At 42.2% G+C, this 14,437-nt stretch overlaps 1 protein-coding gene across 1 annotated transcript; it reads right to left on the bottom strand.

Annotated features, from left to right (window-relative positions):
* Positions 1-402: 402 nt before the first annotated feature.
* wfs1b (Wolfram syndrome 1b (wolframin)) lies at positions 403-10,002 on the bottom strand. The gene is made up of 10 exons (XM_083786550.1): positions 9,860-10,002; positions 8,167-8,490; positions 6,884-6,963; positions 6,280-6,424; positions 5,831-6,004; positions 5,003-5,083; positions 4,636-4,796; positions 3,938-4,174; positions 3,666-3,784; positions 403-3,481 (listed from the first exon to the last, which is right to left on the bottom strand). Exons 2-10 carry the CDS (start codon positions 8,486-8,488, stop codon positions 1,939-1,941), a joined length of 2,862 nt encoding a protein of 953 aa, XP_083642676.1. The 5' UTR covers positions 8,489-8,490; positions 9,860-10,002; the 3' UTR covers positions 403-1,938.
* Positions 10,003-14,437: the final 4,435 nt, after the last annotated feature.

The raw sequence follows: 14,437 nt of genomic DNA, 5'->3' as shown, positions 1-14,437 counted from the left end.
CTGGGCACTTCAGCGCCACCAGAGGACTCCAGAGCACTCCACAGCCCCTCTCTCCCCGTTGGCTACAATCTCCCCACCTGGATGTCGTCTGCAATCACCTGATGAGCCTAAAAAAAGCCAGGCCTGTCTGCAGTTCGGCGCCAGTTCTTCCCCAGTCTACGGTTGGTAAAGTTAGACAGCCAGACATTTAGGCCCTCAGTATTTAGACTTAGACAGTTATACGTCACGCCGTTACTGTGCTTATTCTCTGCTCTGTGGACCTGCCTTTGACTCAGCTTCTCTTCTCCTCTCCAGTGTTTGGCTTGACCAACATATGATGTAATCTTCAAAAGCCATATATTATAGGGGCTATAATAGACAAAATCAACAAATAAATGTTTCTTCCTCATTTATTACTCACAGTATTATGTTACAAGACAACCTGAAACACCTGAAACACAACTCATCAGTGAGGGACAGCAAATGTTCAATATGTAGAGATCCTGCACAGCAGGGACGGGAAGTGATGAAAAGGTTCGAGGCACAACAAAGGCAGAGTTAAATTCTACCAGATTCGAGGCTGGTGTGCTCCTGAAGACGACCAATGAAAGACACGGTTTCGTCCAAATAGCAGAGCTCAGTGGTTTTAGGCAATTTCTCTTCAACAAATTTAAACTATATATATATTACTACTAGAGATGCACAAAATATTCGGGAGGGTATAGAAATTGGCCATATTGGTGTCGAATCGGTCTCACAATAATCCTGATTATTTTCACCGATATTGACATTATGCGATAATGATGTGACCGTCAATGGCTTTGTACTCGCAGAGCAGCCAGTCTAAAACTTTCAGCAATGAGTTCAATATAAATATAATATAATACATCAGTATCGGCTGATATGACCCCGTAAATAATTGGAGATCGGTCATAATTCCAATATCGTGGATCTCTAATTACTACAATTTTTAATCACAATATCAATGCTATTCTGAAGACATCTCTTATAAGGCACTTATATACTGTATAAGCCACATATTCACAATTTCTGACTTGATTTGTTATTCAACACAGTTACTTCAAAATCACTCATCAGAATCAAATGGGTGCCGATTTATAACCGTATAACCAAAATGGCATATATTTATAATAATGAAAGTCCATAGAAACACCGTAACCACGAATGAGGAGTTACAGTATAGCGTGCACTGTAATAGTACATTTGTGTAATATTCTCGCCCCTTTTGTAGTTAAAAAGATACGTTGAGCGATTCTGGGCCTATATATCATTAACTGTTACAAAGAATGGTAAAATTGCTGTTTTGCAGATAGATTGTCAACAAACACGCGTTAAAACTACACAGTAGACCGTTTTAACGATGTGCTTTCTAACTTCTCAATTTACAAAGAACTCCCCTGTGGAACCTAGACATTATCTAGAACCAACTACTTTGGTAAACTCTGTATGAACTCGCTCGCCCCCCTAGCTAGTAACTTGACCACTAGTTCTGCAACTGATCCAGCATGTAGTCTCAACGGCGCCATTACAGGTATGTACCGGTAAGCCACGCATTATATAGGCCCAAAATCACATACAAACTCTTCTGTAATATCACACACTTTGGCTCAAAGAACAAAACAAACAAATAAACAAAAGACATACAACAACATAATTGCAATAGCATGTCTACAATGGCAAACACATTAACCATCTGTATGTGCTCTAGTCTAAATTACATTCCTATTAGATCCAGTGACGTGTCACATTCCCATATCATCAGTTCATTTAATTTAATTCCATACGACAGTACATATTTACCAATACCACTTAGAAATGTAAACCTACACCACCTGCTACAGTTAGTCTGTTTTTTTAACACTAAAGACTATTTAGTCGTTCGTATCGGTAGAGTATACATTCATTCCTTCTGCGAAATCACATACACTTGTCTAATGTCTATCCAGCCTCCTGTAAGTCAGTCCGTTTCTCTGCAACCCACTCTTGCTCCAACTGAGCCGTCAAGAAGGGGTTGAAAAAGAAGTCAAAGGCAAACTGTAGTGCAACCTGTGCCGAGCGTCTACAGTCATGTTCAATCTTGTACTGTCGGCGGCTGGTCACGGCTGGATCAGCACACAATATACAGTGGATGGCTTTTAGCTCAAACACAGGCCACTTGGAACCTAAACGACCCTCCAGAATGGTACTGAACTCTACAAGGCTACCTGTATTCAAGCGTAATAGAACCGGTCGAAATTCATTACTGGCCCGTAGAACAAGATCTTTAGTTGCGTCCTCGCTCTCTACGATTGTCCCGTTTCTTGTCATCCTCTCCAACGGCATACCCATTGTAACTTCAAATTTGTATCGATCGTAGCGTTTGACATGACACTCATGATTGGGTAGTTTCTTCAGCTTGCAGAGCTGGTCTTCTGGAGCTGGTTCTGGAGCGGGGAGGGGCTTGGGTTCGGCAGTGCTGTTTTCCCCCTCATTGCACAATGGATAAGGATCACCGTACAGACACCGCATCCAGTTACCCATAAACACTGGCAGCAGGTTGATGACTGACTGAGCCCCATTCTCAATGTCAGTCACACGAACATATTTGAAACGGCCCGTCCAAGTGACATGGTGGCCTTCGAGATGGGAGCAGAGGATCTGAGTTTGGGCCATGTTGGATTCCTTCCATGCCCGTGGGCCACAGAGGTTGCCGTATTCATGCCAAGTCAATGTAGAGTTATAAACCTTCATGCCTTCAGATCGGTACACATACAGCCAACAGAAGAGTAACATTCCACTGAGCCACACTAGGATGAGCTTGACGATGCTACTTCGCGACAGTGACCGAATCATGACGATAGGGTTGAGGCTGAACTTGGTCCATAGCCTCAACACCACTGGCACAAAGCAAACTGTCAAGGTAACCACCATCTTGGTCAGCTCCAAAGCTAGGAACCATTGTATCATCTGGCCGAGGAATATGACTGCCAGGCCCATCGAGACAACAGGAAGGGCAAAGAGGAACAGGAAGTAGCCCACGCAGGTACGGAGGAGTCCTATGGCAGAGGAGTTATTGAGGAACACAAAGCACAGTTCACACCAGGTGAAGCAGACTAGGTAGGGCGCCAAACATAGGTAGGTTCCCCTGAAGCCTTTTACCTGGGCCATGCGGAATAGCAGAAAGAAGAGGTGTCCGTACAAGAGACATGGCAGCCCCAGATTCAGTGCCACCATATTCCCTAGCGGTATGGTGATAAATGTCCTCCCCAATGCGCGGAGGAACCACAACGAGTCAGGGAGGAGAGAACAGAGAGAACAGGCCCCACAGAGGACCTCGGTGAGCAGGGCTTTGCGGGAAAAGAGCTCGGCGGAGGCATGGAGGCCAAGGTAGGAGGTGACAGTGAAAAAGAGGGCGATGGTAGCTAGCTCTGCGCAGGGGATCCAGGTCTTTTCAGCCACAGGGAAGGATAAAACCACAAAGACCACGGAACCCATGAAGTACCTGGGGAAAGAAGGCAGATTTAGGGCCGTACATCTGTATGGTTTGAAAGAAAATGTTGATTAGTTTTGCTTTTAAAACTAAACTATCCACAGTGTCGATCGTTGTGTCATCATAACAGTCCTGAATTAATGTATAACTGGCTAAATCCATACAATGAATAATGATTGAACAGAAGTTTGCTTACAAGTAGGGCCCAAAGTGTGTCCATCCAAAATTGGACTCTGCCTGTTCCAGGTCCAGACCTGGCTCAAAGCGAACCAACAGGTCTGTCAGGGCTCGGAAATTCTCCCAAGCCTTGGAATTCTACAGAGAAAATAATTGATGTTAACTTGTGTTGTTATGTTATGAAATAATCGTTTTCCCCTTCACAAAGTACAATTAAGGCTACTTTATACTTTTGACAGGCAAAATAAAATATCTACACAAGTACACAACATGAGTAGTGCGGCTGTTGACCTGGAAGACGCGCAGCGTGCAGATGACCATGGAGAAGAACGAGAGGTAGAAGACCAGCAGCGGGATGAGGAAGAAGAAGAACTCAATGGTGAGGTTGGATATGATGAAGAAGAATATGAGCGCGTTGACGTGGTGCGTGGGGATGAGCGCGCTGAGCCACTGCATGCCGGCCCGAGATGCCCAATCAATCAGGTGCTCTTTGATCTCCAGCAGAGCATGCAGGGGGAACCTCAGCACCTGATGGTTGCAGGAAGAAGATGGAAAGGGGAGAAGGACAGAGACGCAGGGATAGGGGGGTATATCATTTTAAAGATGCACAATGTAAATGCATAGTGCACTACAGCAATTCACAGCCCTTGGGCCCCCAAATAATAGATTTTTAATGATAATAGTTTTTAATTAATAATTCTATGTTTACCTTGTAAGTTTATGTTTTTTCTTTAGAACTTTGAAAATAAATAAGAACTTAAAGTATACTACTTCCATTGGTCTTAGCCGGAGCCCAGTTGATTAAATGATGAAAATTAAACATGCTCTGAAAATCAGTCACCCATCTGACCAGTGACCAGTTAGGTGGTCACTGTAAAACATTTACGAATGGGCCCTTATACCGAACATGTTCGGAATCACTGCATCACAATACAACCTCAAAGCAGAGTGCTACTGAGAAGGGACATCAAGACACCTGTAGCTCGTACCTTTTGGTGCAGGGGAAGATCATCAGGGTTCTTCACAACATCATAGTAGTCGTCGTCATCGTCGTCATCATCATGCCTGGCCATGACAGGTGAAGGAGGAATACCCTGAGCATACTTTTTGGTCATCTCCACAAAGTCGTCCAGACTCACATCGGACGTAGCTTCAAATGCAGATAGAAAGAGACGTTGTTGAAGTCATTTTATATTAAGACTGAATGTTGCATCAACTGGTTGCATGGGGAAATAGCAGCACAAAGACGTTATGGATCCTCGCCGCACTGCGAGGTTGTACATCAGGGGGGGGGGGGGGTGGTCTTGAAAGTATGTGAACTACTAGAAGGAATTCGTAGAACTGTTCTCAATGTACCTTCACTGGAGACCATGGTCTGCAGAACTCTCCTCTGTTTCTGGGCACCGCTGGGCAGAAGGCCTGGGGAGCGTGGTGTGCCTGAGGGAAAGGGAAAGCAAATGAAATACAGACATAGGTAAACACAAATTATTTGTTGAAGTAGAACTATATCATTCAGAATGATGCGTGCTTGCGCACTTGTGCGTGCATATTATATATTTAATTATATTATATATATATATATATATATATATAATTTGGTTTCAATTATGATGTGCTTTCTTATTTTCTATTAATCTGCTGATGTTCTATAAGAAGCCATTGAGTTAGTATTTCATGTTCATGATATGGCTGTGGTGCATATTATTGCTGTGAGTCTACCAGTGATTGAGAAACCCTGCCCAAGACTCACCTAAATCAGACTAGCCTGATTGAGTGATTGGCATTTGGCACTCACAATGTTTGTGGCATATGGAGTGTGGCTCTGGCAGTCCAGGCTGAATGTGAGCAGAGAGAGAGACAACTGGAGGAGCAGGTGGATTAGTTCCCAGGTTTTGCTAGTTCTAATGGATCGTATTGGATACCACTACCACTGGCTGAAGTGAACTTTTCTATTGTGGATTATTATTATTATTTCTTGGATCAAGACTTGCTATTAAAAGGGACAAACTGTGCGAAAGAGTGGTAAGAGGAGACCACAGGCTGGTTTGCATTTTGCTTTCTTTTGGAAATTTGTGTTTAGTTTTAGACGGTGTGAATATTTTCTTATTTGAAGCTACATTTTCTTTGCCATTTTTAATTGGCTATATTAATTGATATGACCACATCTCTGCTATCTCCGTCTACCTGGGTCTGTGTGGATTTGTCCAACGTTTTCCAGCATCTCGGACACAGTTACTGTCTTTTTCTTCTCTGGGTTTAGCTTCCAATACATTTGAAGGGCAGCCTTCCTCACTCCTCTCTCATAGCGTGTCTCCAAACTCAACTTCCTCACCTGCTCAAGGTTTTCTTGTGTGATGCCTGGTAAAGAATAAAGACAAAATGTGAATGAATATTTTGATACAGACAGCAACAGGACAAACAAATCCCCAAAATCAAAAATCTTCAACTGTACAATTTTCTTCAGTCCCTTTGGTACATTTTCCTGATCAGAATATTAGAAATTCTCAAAACTATTCAACATCTAGTAACTTGTGCATATCAAAAGGTATTTCTCATTATTTTGGGGAAAAAGGCAAATGCTTTGGCACAATACATTAAAAGCAAATTATTAAGTAATTATATCAACATTGTACCTTTGTTGGAGGCCAGACAACTTTGCAAGAATTTGACAGCATCCCTGCGGCCGTGTTTAGCAGCGTGGATCAGCCAGGTGACCGCGTTACAGTTGTTCAGCTCCTCATCTCTCTCCTCTGCCAGCGCCAGGTAGTAAAGACCCATCTACACACACACACACACACACACACACACACACACACAGTGGAATCTTGACCTTAAGGTTTTTTAGTAACAGTCACAATACCAACTGATTTGGCTTCAGCTGTTTTACAATTACAAAGACCCGTTGTCTGACTACTAAGATGGCCATTAATATAATTGTCAGTGTTGGGAAGAAACCTTGTATCTCCATAATCACCGTAATGTTTTTTATTTATTTTTTCATAAGTTCTGTGCATTTAAAAATTGATGTTGAAAATCTTTTCACCAGCATGCCCAAAATAGGGATTTCAGGTTGAAAGTGGTGAGTTTTTTTCTTTTTTTATATATATATAAATAAATATAACCAATGAAAAGAGCTTGTGACAAAGCAATGGTTTTGGACAATTGTACATACAAGGTTTCTGCCCGATGGTGGCATTTACAGTGGCGGTTATTGTGACAGTGGTTGTTGTTGCTTACCCTGGTTTGTGATTTGGCATCTCCAGATTTTGCCCTCTTCTCTAGGATCTCAAAAGCTAGCTCCTCCTCTGGCTCTGCTTCTGGAAACAAGTCATTCGCTTGTTGAGTGGAATAAATGATCTGTCATTTTGCGATTGACTTGCTCCTCTGGTCAGTTGTGTGGTGAATTAGGAATTTTATGTATTATTTATATGTTTAATTCAATGTCTTTTGCATCAGACATTCTTGTTGTGTATGTCTAAACAAAATGATGTAAAGTAGCATATTTGAGGCTAAGTATTTTTGGCATTCTACAATGGCTTCCCTTTTTGAGGGGCGCCTCCATCCGCTCCTCCTCCACTTTCCTTGGGAAACTTTGATAGCTGCTGAAAGTTGGGGTAACAAGTTACAACCTATATAATATGTAGGCAAGTTTTTCAAAAGTCAGTGGCATGAGATGGGTCAAACCAGGGGGTTTCCATGATTCTGAATCCACTGCAAGCATTTGTTTTGCACGAAAACACGGTCATCAAATTTGGAAAAGCGGCTATGGTTTTTAGCCCAAGAAGTGGGCAGAATAAAGCAGAATGAAAATTTGCCTCCGAATAGGTTGTTAATGGTACCCCAACTTTCAGCAGCTGTCACAAGGTTTCCCAAGGGAGTTGACTTGGAACACATTTAGAGGTGATAGTAGACACCTTTGTCAAGAAAGCTAGTGGTAAGCATTTATTTTGCCTCAAATTCAGTTAAATGTCCCTAATTAAATGGTAGTGGAGTCCAGTCGAGCATACCCCCCCCCCCCATATATGTTGAAATCAGGACACCAAGACTCACATCACACAGGGAAAGGCTACGGTTTACTTGTAGAAGTTCTATATTTATACACAACGCATGTATTCCAAATTCAAATGCCGCAGTATTAGATTTCATACTTCCCATCCATCCATAGTCTATTTGCATGTCTACAAACCTTACCAGGCCCACATATTCCCAGTTGTTTGCCTGTGAGAATCTAGGGGTAAGAACAGGATTTTCTCCCTCAGTAAGCATTATGGGAGAGGCTGCTTTTACATGTCATGTAAATGTGTATGGTTGTCATGGAGACATAATGGCACATCATGATGAGTCAGGGTATCACTGTCGGTGCAATGATTGGTCAGAAAGCAGGAAGTAGAAACAAGTTAACCACTACTGATTGTCTGGGGAATACTACTGCAGAAAAGTATATGGTCAGTTGGTCACAGTCTAATTTTGTAAGCATAATTGTTTTATACATGTATGGGTGTTGTGGACACATGTCGTACTTCTGTCACCTGGTTCAGAAGCCGAAGTAGACCGCAGAGGGCTGGCTGCAGCCACGGCCGGGGGTCTGGAATTCTCTGTGGAAGCTGCATTGAGCTGAGACCTGCCCACCTGAACAGGATGGCGGAGAGGGGAGGAAGGTGGGGTGGAGAGCGCAGGAGAGGGAGGAGATAGAACAGGTGCAAACTTAGAAGATATGGAGGGACTGGTGTGTGTGGCTGGTTTGGGTGTGGTGGGAGTTGATTTTGAGGTCATTGGAGGTGGGGTTGCGGCAGGCGAGCCAGTCTTTGAGCTGGCGAGGGTGCCAGACGGTGATGGTTCCATTTCTGAAAAATGGAAACAGACAAGTTAAACCTGGCACGCCTTCAATCACAACTAGGGTTGTCCCGATTGGAAATCAGGGCCAATCACATCATTTTCAAATGATCGGAATCGGATCGGGAGCAATTATTTTTGATTGGGACATCCTGATCCTTGTATCAATTTTATATCCATATCATGATATTAGACTGGTTATTGTCTGTGATTTTGGATATTGTACTATTCTGATATGGCATAAGTGTTCTATAAAAAAAAATCGGATCGGGTAAAATCTATATAAAAATCAAATGATCTAAATCGGATCGGGAGCAAAATCCCTAATCACAACCTTTCAGAATATTTAAAAAACAACAATACACAAATAAAACACACACACAGTCACACACAGACCACAGACGGAACAAATTTATTTTCCGAGGCTATGAATGCACAGCTTGACTGACAGGACAGAGGGTGCAAGGGACCAATGCTGGGCCAGGAGGAGAATCCAGAAAGGGGAGATTGCAGACTATGCTTGCAATGTTGCATTGACAGGCTGTCAATGCAAGCACAGCTGCCAACAGCTGTCAACAGCAGTCTTTAGAAAGACACTGTTTTACTTTCTTCTCCGCCTGCCAGCAGTGAGTCACTCTACTCTCAGTCAATAAGAAATCTGCTGCTCCCGTCCTGAGCTAGTTCACCAGTCACCACTCCTGCAGCTCAACAAATATATTTGTTTATTCATGGCCTACTCTGCACTCACAAGCACAAATACATGGTGGGTTGTGTTCAGTTTGTTTTGGTGCAACAACAGTGGCTAAAAGACACATTTGCCACTATATGCAGTCAATATTCATTCATTCCAAACTGATTTCCAGTCCCAGATTCAACACAAAACAGTATCTGCATATCTGCACCCCATCAGTTGCTCTAGCCCTAGAATGGCTCTTGTTGTTTCATACTGTATACTGTATGAAACAACAAGAGCCATTCTCGGGCTACAGTTGCTCATCCTACCATGGGAATGGGACGCATGGGGCTATATTAAGAAGAAGGTGACCAACCTACAAAAGTGCAAAAGTGACATGCCCTAACCTCATAGCAGGGAATCCCCTTTGGCCAGCAAGAGTTGCACTGTCTGACTTTGACATTACCAAGGCATCCAAAATTCTAACACAGGCCGGGGAGCTAAAACTATCTGTAATGGCAACATGGCTCGTTCATATAGCACAAAACATTTGAGACTGTTCATGGCGAGAGAACGCGAAACAGAACAGACAGTAGTGGGTGAGTGAGTGACAGGTCAGTCAGGTACACAATGTTCACCCATAATCTTCAACTTTAAGGTGCTGCTAATGTTAGCACGAATCTCCTTAGCATGTGTCGTTCGCTCACCTTTACGATAAGTAGCATACACCAGTGTGTGTTTAGTCTGCTTGGGGAGAAATCTTCTAGAAAGTCCTCTTTCTATTCAAAGGCCTTTCTCATTCATGTCTTCCACTTCTGAAAGCTCTGTGTGTGAGAGTGTATGTGTTCACTGATTTCACCTAGTACTAAACTAGTAACAATTTAGGCAAGTGGGAAGGTTTGTTAGCTGTTGTCATACACAATGTAGACGCCCATTTCGTATTTCTGAAATTGTGATTGGACACATTTGTGGCTTCTCAGCGTTACATTATTCTGATTGGACATAAAGACCGGAAGTGAGCTTCATATTTGGCAGCTGTTTTTCAGACAAACTTAGTGGAATGTCGAAAACACAGTTTCAGGGTTTCAACTCAGCCAAGCTGCAATTGAATCTTTAATTAGTAGTCCGACGTCAAGACAGTTTTATAATATTGCATGATTCATTGACGCATTTGTTTCCTGGATACTTTCATTATCCATTGCTTTATCTCAGACTTTATCATGCATGGATCTACCATATAACTTCCTTCGATTGCTCGTGTGTGTGTGTGTGTGTGTGTGTGTGTGTGTGTGTGTGTGTGTGTGTGTGTGTGTGCGCGCGCTATTCCTATGTTCACCAGGAGATGTCATCTAACTGTCAAGAATGTACGTGCAAGCTAAAATACGAGTTTGGAGATGTATAGCAGTTACCGGTAGTCTCATGATCCAGGATATAGCGAACTGGAGAAGATGATTCAACTGATTGATTGATTGATTGATTGATTGATTGATTGAAAATTGTATTGCAGAATGGCAATGAGTACAGGCCAAGGAAGGTACAGTCACTCAACTGATGCAAATTACAGCAATGTTGTTATTCAATTGAGCCATTTACACGTCACATCTATAACCATATAAGTGTTCACTTAAATGTGTATCAACCCCCATCCTCTGCCAGAGAAATGCCTGCTGCCTCTTAAGGTTACATTATATCCTTATACTACAAACTTATACATCTTTGGGGTATTCCTGAATCTTATGTCATATTATGGTACATAATTATGCAATTCTTAACGACACAGTTCAAGAGGAAATATCAGATTCCACTAGAAGGCTGAAACTAACTTGATAGATCTATATATAGATGTATAGTTTATATGTATAGCTTCATTATATAGATATGCCACTGTTACTTTCTTAGCTTACGCATGTTTCTTGATAAATGTTTTTATGTGATGTATTCCCATGCTTTTTTGTTCTTGCTTAATGTAAATCGCTCTGGATTAAGAGCGTCTGCTAAATGCCTAAATTGTAAATTGTGACATATTACATTCAATCATTCCTGATTTTTATATAGAAGTGTATAATTGTAAGTCTCTAAATGTTCTGATGAATTGAAAATGGTGGGCCTTATTGTAAACAAGTGTAATGCTTCATCATAGTGTCCACAGTTTTTGTATTGAGTTGTACTTTTGTTTGTTTGAACGCGGGAAGCGAACGCAGCTCTTAAGTGTGTGTGTGTGTGTGTGTGTGTGTGTGTGTGTGTGTGTGTGTGTGTGTGTGTGTGTGTGTGTGTGTGTGTGTGTGTGTGTGTGTGTGTGTGTGTGTGTGTGTGTGTGTGTGTGTGTGTGTGTGTGTGTGTGTGTGTGTGTGTGTGTGTGTGTGTGTGTGTGTGTGTGTGTGCGCGCTACAGCTGCGCCCTCTGGTGGCGGGCGGGTGGTGTCACAGCGAGACAGACACACACAGACAGACAGACATGATCTGCAGGGTCTCATAGTTAGTGCTTGCAATCAATAGGCTACATGGGAAACTGGGACTCAACTGATGCAAATTACAGCAATGTTGTTATTCAATTGAGCCATTTACACGTATATTAATTGCATTTCTGTTATATTAAATATGCAGCTTACATTTATTTAAATTGCCTTTGTCTTTGTACATGTTTTTTTTAAATAAACAAAACTAAAGGAAGTTCACATTGGTGCTGCATTATTTCATAGGCCAGTGGTCTACTTTAACAGGAGAACAGGAGCGCCACCAACAGGTGGATTTTTGAAAATGACTCAAATCATGAAGGCAGTGTAATTTACATGGAATCTTTCACAGACTTTCATACTAGGCTGACCAGGTGGATCTGTTGTTCTTGTTGTAGTAACGACCCAGCACACTCAAACAAAAGAGGCTGATGACCCCCCTTGGGCCCCCTCAACTCTCACTATAACTGGACTGGTTTTGATAGCACATCAGTGAGCTGGATGCAATCCTACCTGGAGGGGAGAGAACAGATGGTGGAGGTGAACGGAACACTGTCCCCTCCCCTCCCAGTGAGCTGTGGCGTCCCACAAGGAAGCATACTAGGGCCTTTACTGTTCCTAATATATGTTAACGACATGACTTCAGCTTGTGACTGCAACTTGTTCCTGTTCGCAGATGACTCAGCACTGCTGGTCTCGGACAGGAACAAACTGCAGGTTGAAAAGACCCTCAGCTCTGAACTCGGTAGAATCTGCACCTGGCTCGCTGATAACAAACTATCCTTACACCTGGGAAAAACTGAATCCATCCTCTTCGGATCAAATAGTAATCTCAGCAAGGCAGATGGCTTCTTGGTTAGAGTGGGTGACAATATTATCACACGAAAAGATCAAATTACCTACCTAGGTTCCATCCTGGAGGCCAATCTTTCCGGTGATAAGATGGCCACCAACGTAATCAAAAAAGTCAATCAAAGAACAAGATTCCTTTACAGGATCTCCTCACTGGTCAGCAAAAACACCTTGAAGACCTTAACAGGAGCCCTCGTACAAGGTTTCTTTGACTATGCATCCACCTCTTGGTACCACAGCACCTCAAAGGCCCTTAAAACAAGGCTCCAGACCTCCCAAAACAAACTGGTCAGGCTCCTACTTGGCCTCACCCCCCGAACCCACCTCACCCCTGCCCACTTTGACAGGCTGGGATGGCTTAGGGTCGACGACAGAGTACAGCATCTTGCAATGGGTCTGGTCCACAAGATTCGATACACCACCAAGATACCCATGTACCTGTCTAAATACTTCCTTAGTGTAAACGAAGTCCACACCCACAACACCAGAGGGAGTACAACAAACCATGTACAACCCAGATTCGGCACAAACAAGGGACTAAATTCTTTTCGCTCCTATGCCACCAAAATGTGGAACGCCCTACCAACAGTCATTAAGACATGTGAATCCCTTGACTCCTTCAAAACCGCTCTCAAAGGGCACCTACGGATGGCTGCAATTCGAAACTGGCCTCTGTAAAATCTGAATCCCCCCCCCCACCCCATTTCCCCTCACTGTATATGTATCTTTTCCCTTTTTGCTTCCTATATGATGAATTCCTGTTCTGTTCTTTAGCTACATAGAAGTGTCTATTTGTATGTCTCTAAATGTTTTGATGAATTGAACAATGTGGACCCTGTTGTAAACAAGTGTAATGCTTAATTGGGTCGTCCACTCACAGTCTTTGTATTGAGTTTGTACTTAAAATGTACTGTAAATTCTACAAACTGTTAATAAATATTTCAATCAATCAATCAACACTTCCCCCCCCCCCCTCTCTCTCTGTTTAAAAGTACAGAAAAAATCTCAAAGTACAGGTATAGTACAGCGCAGCCGTGGATATACACGGCTTGCGAAGCACGGCTCCAGTCAATTAATCAATCTATGCAAAGAGGAAAAAATCACACTCATATGAAATGAGGGATGCCCAGTTTTTGGCTGGCATGTTGATGTTCTCATGTCTGAAAGATGAAATAAATGTAAAACATTAAAGTCCATGACTTGGTTCAAGTTGGTTGGCATGAATTGCGTCATAGTGCAGTGCAACAATTATAAATCAAAGGAAAGAATATGTACAGTAGACTAGAGGGATTGACTTTTTTTTTCTGGGGCCAGTTTCAAATTGCAGTAAGTCGGTGTTATAGATGGTGGTCCTCAGGGTGATGGGTTTCTAATCTATCATTCACTGCAGTCTGAATTTGGCTATATCAGACCATTAATGTTCATGACAGAAACCGAAGATGGTAAAATGCTTTACACTTGTAGCTCTTTGCCCAGACATACATATTGAAAATGATTGCATTAACTAGATAGAACCAGCTAAATGAAGCCAAAACTGACATAATTCCTTTCTTTGAAGGCTAAAAGAAAGAAGGAAAAGAAAGATATTTAGTACGTCAAATTAAATACAACATCAGTCTTTTATGATTCTATCATGACCTGACGAAGATGTAACTTAAACATCGAAATGTCATTTTATGCCTTGAGGCATGAGCATTTAGTTACTATGCTACACAGAAAAAATAAATCAAACAGTAAATAGAAACATATATGCAAAAATACACATAGCATAGCTGAACAGCAGATAGCTGAACAACAGTATTTACAGGTGACATAAGCACAAAGGCACAAAGGTGATAGCCCTTTGTTAGGTCCACAAAGAAGCAATGTACATGAGTGCAAACAGTGTCAATGTATTGTCAGATTCAACCATATAGTTCACAATAGGCTGTAACTTTCCCAGGTAAAATCCACATGGAGAGATTCACAAGGATGACAGATG

Source organism: Protomyctophum parallelum (genome assembly GCF_964188405.1).
Source record: "Protomyctophum parallelum genome assembly, chromosome: 16".
Lineage (NCBI taxonomy): Eukaryota > Metazoa > Chordata > Actinopteri > Myctophiformes > Myctophidae > Protomyctophum > Protomyctophum parallelum.
This window is presented reverse-complemented; position numbering and strand designations above follow the sequence as displayed.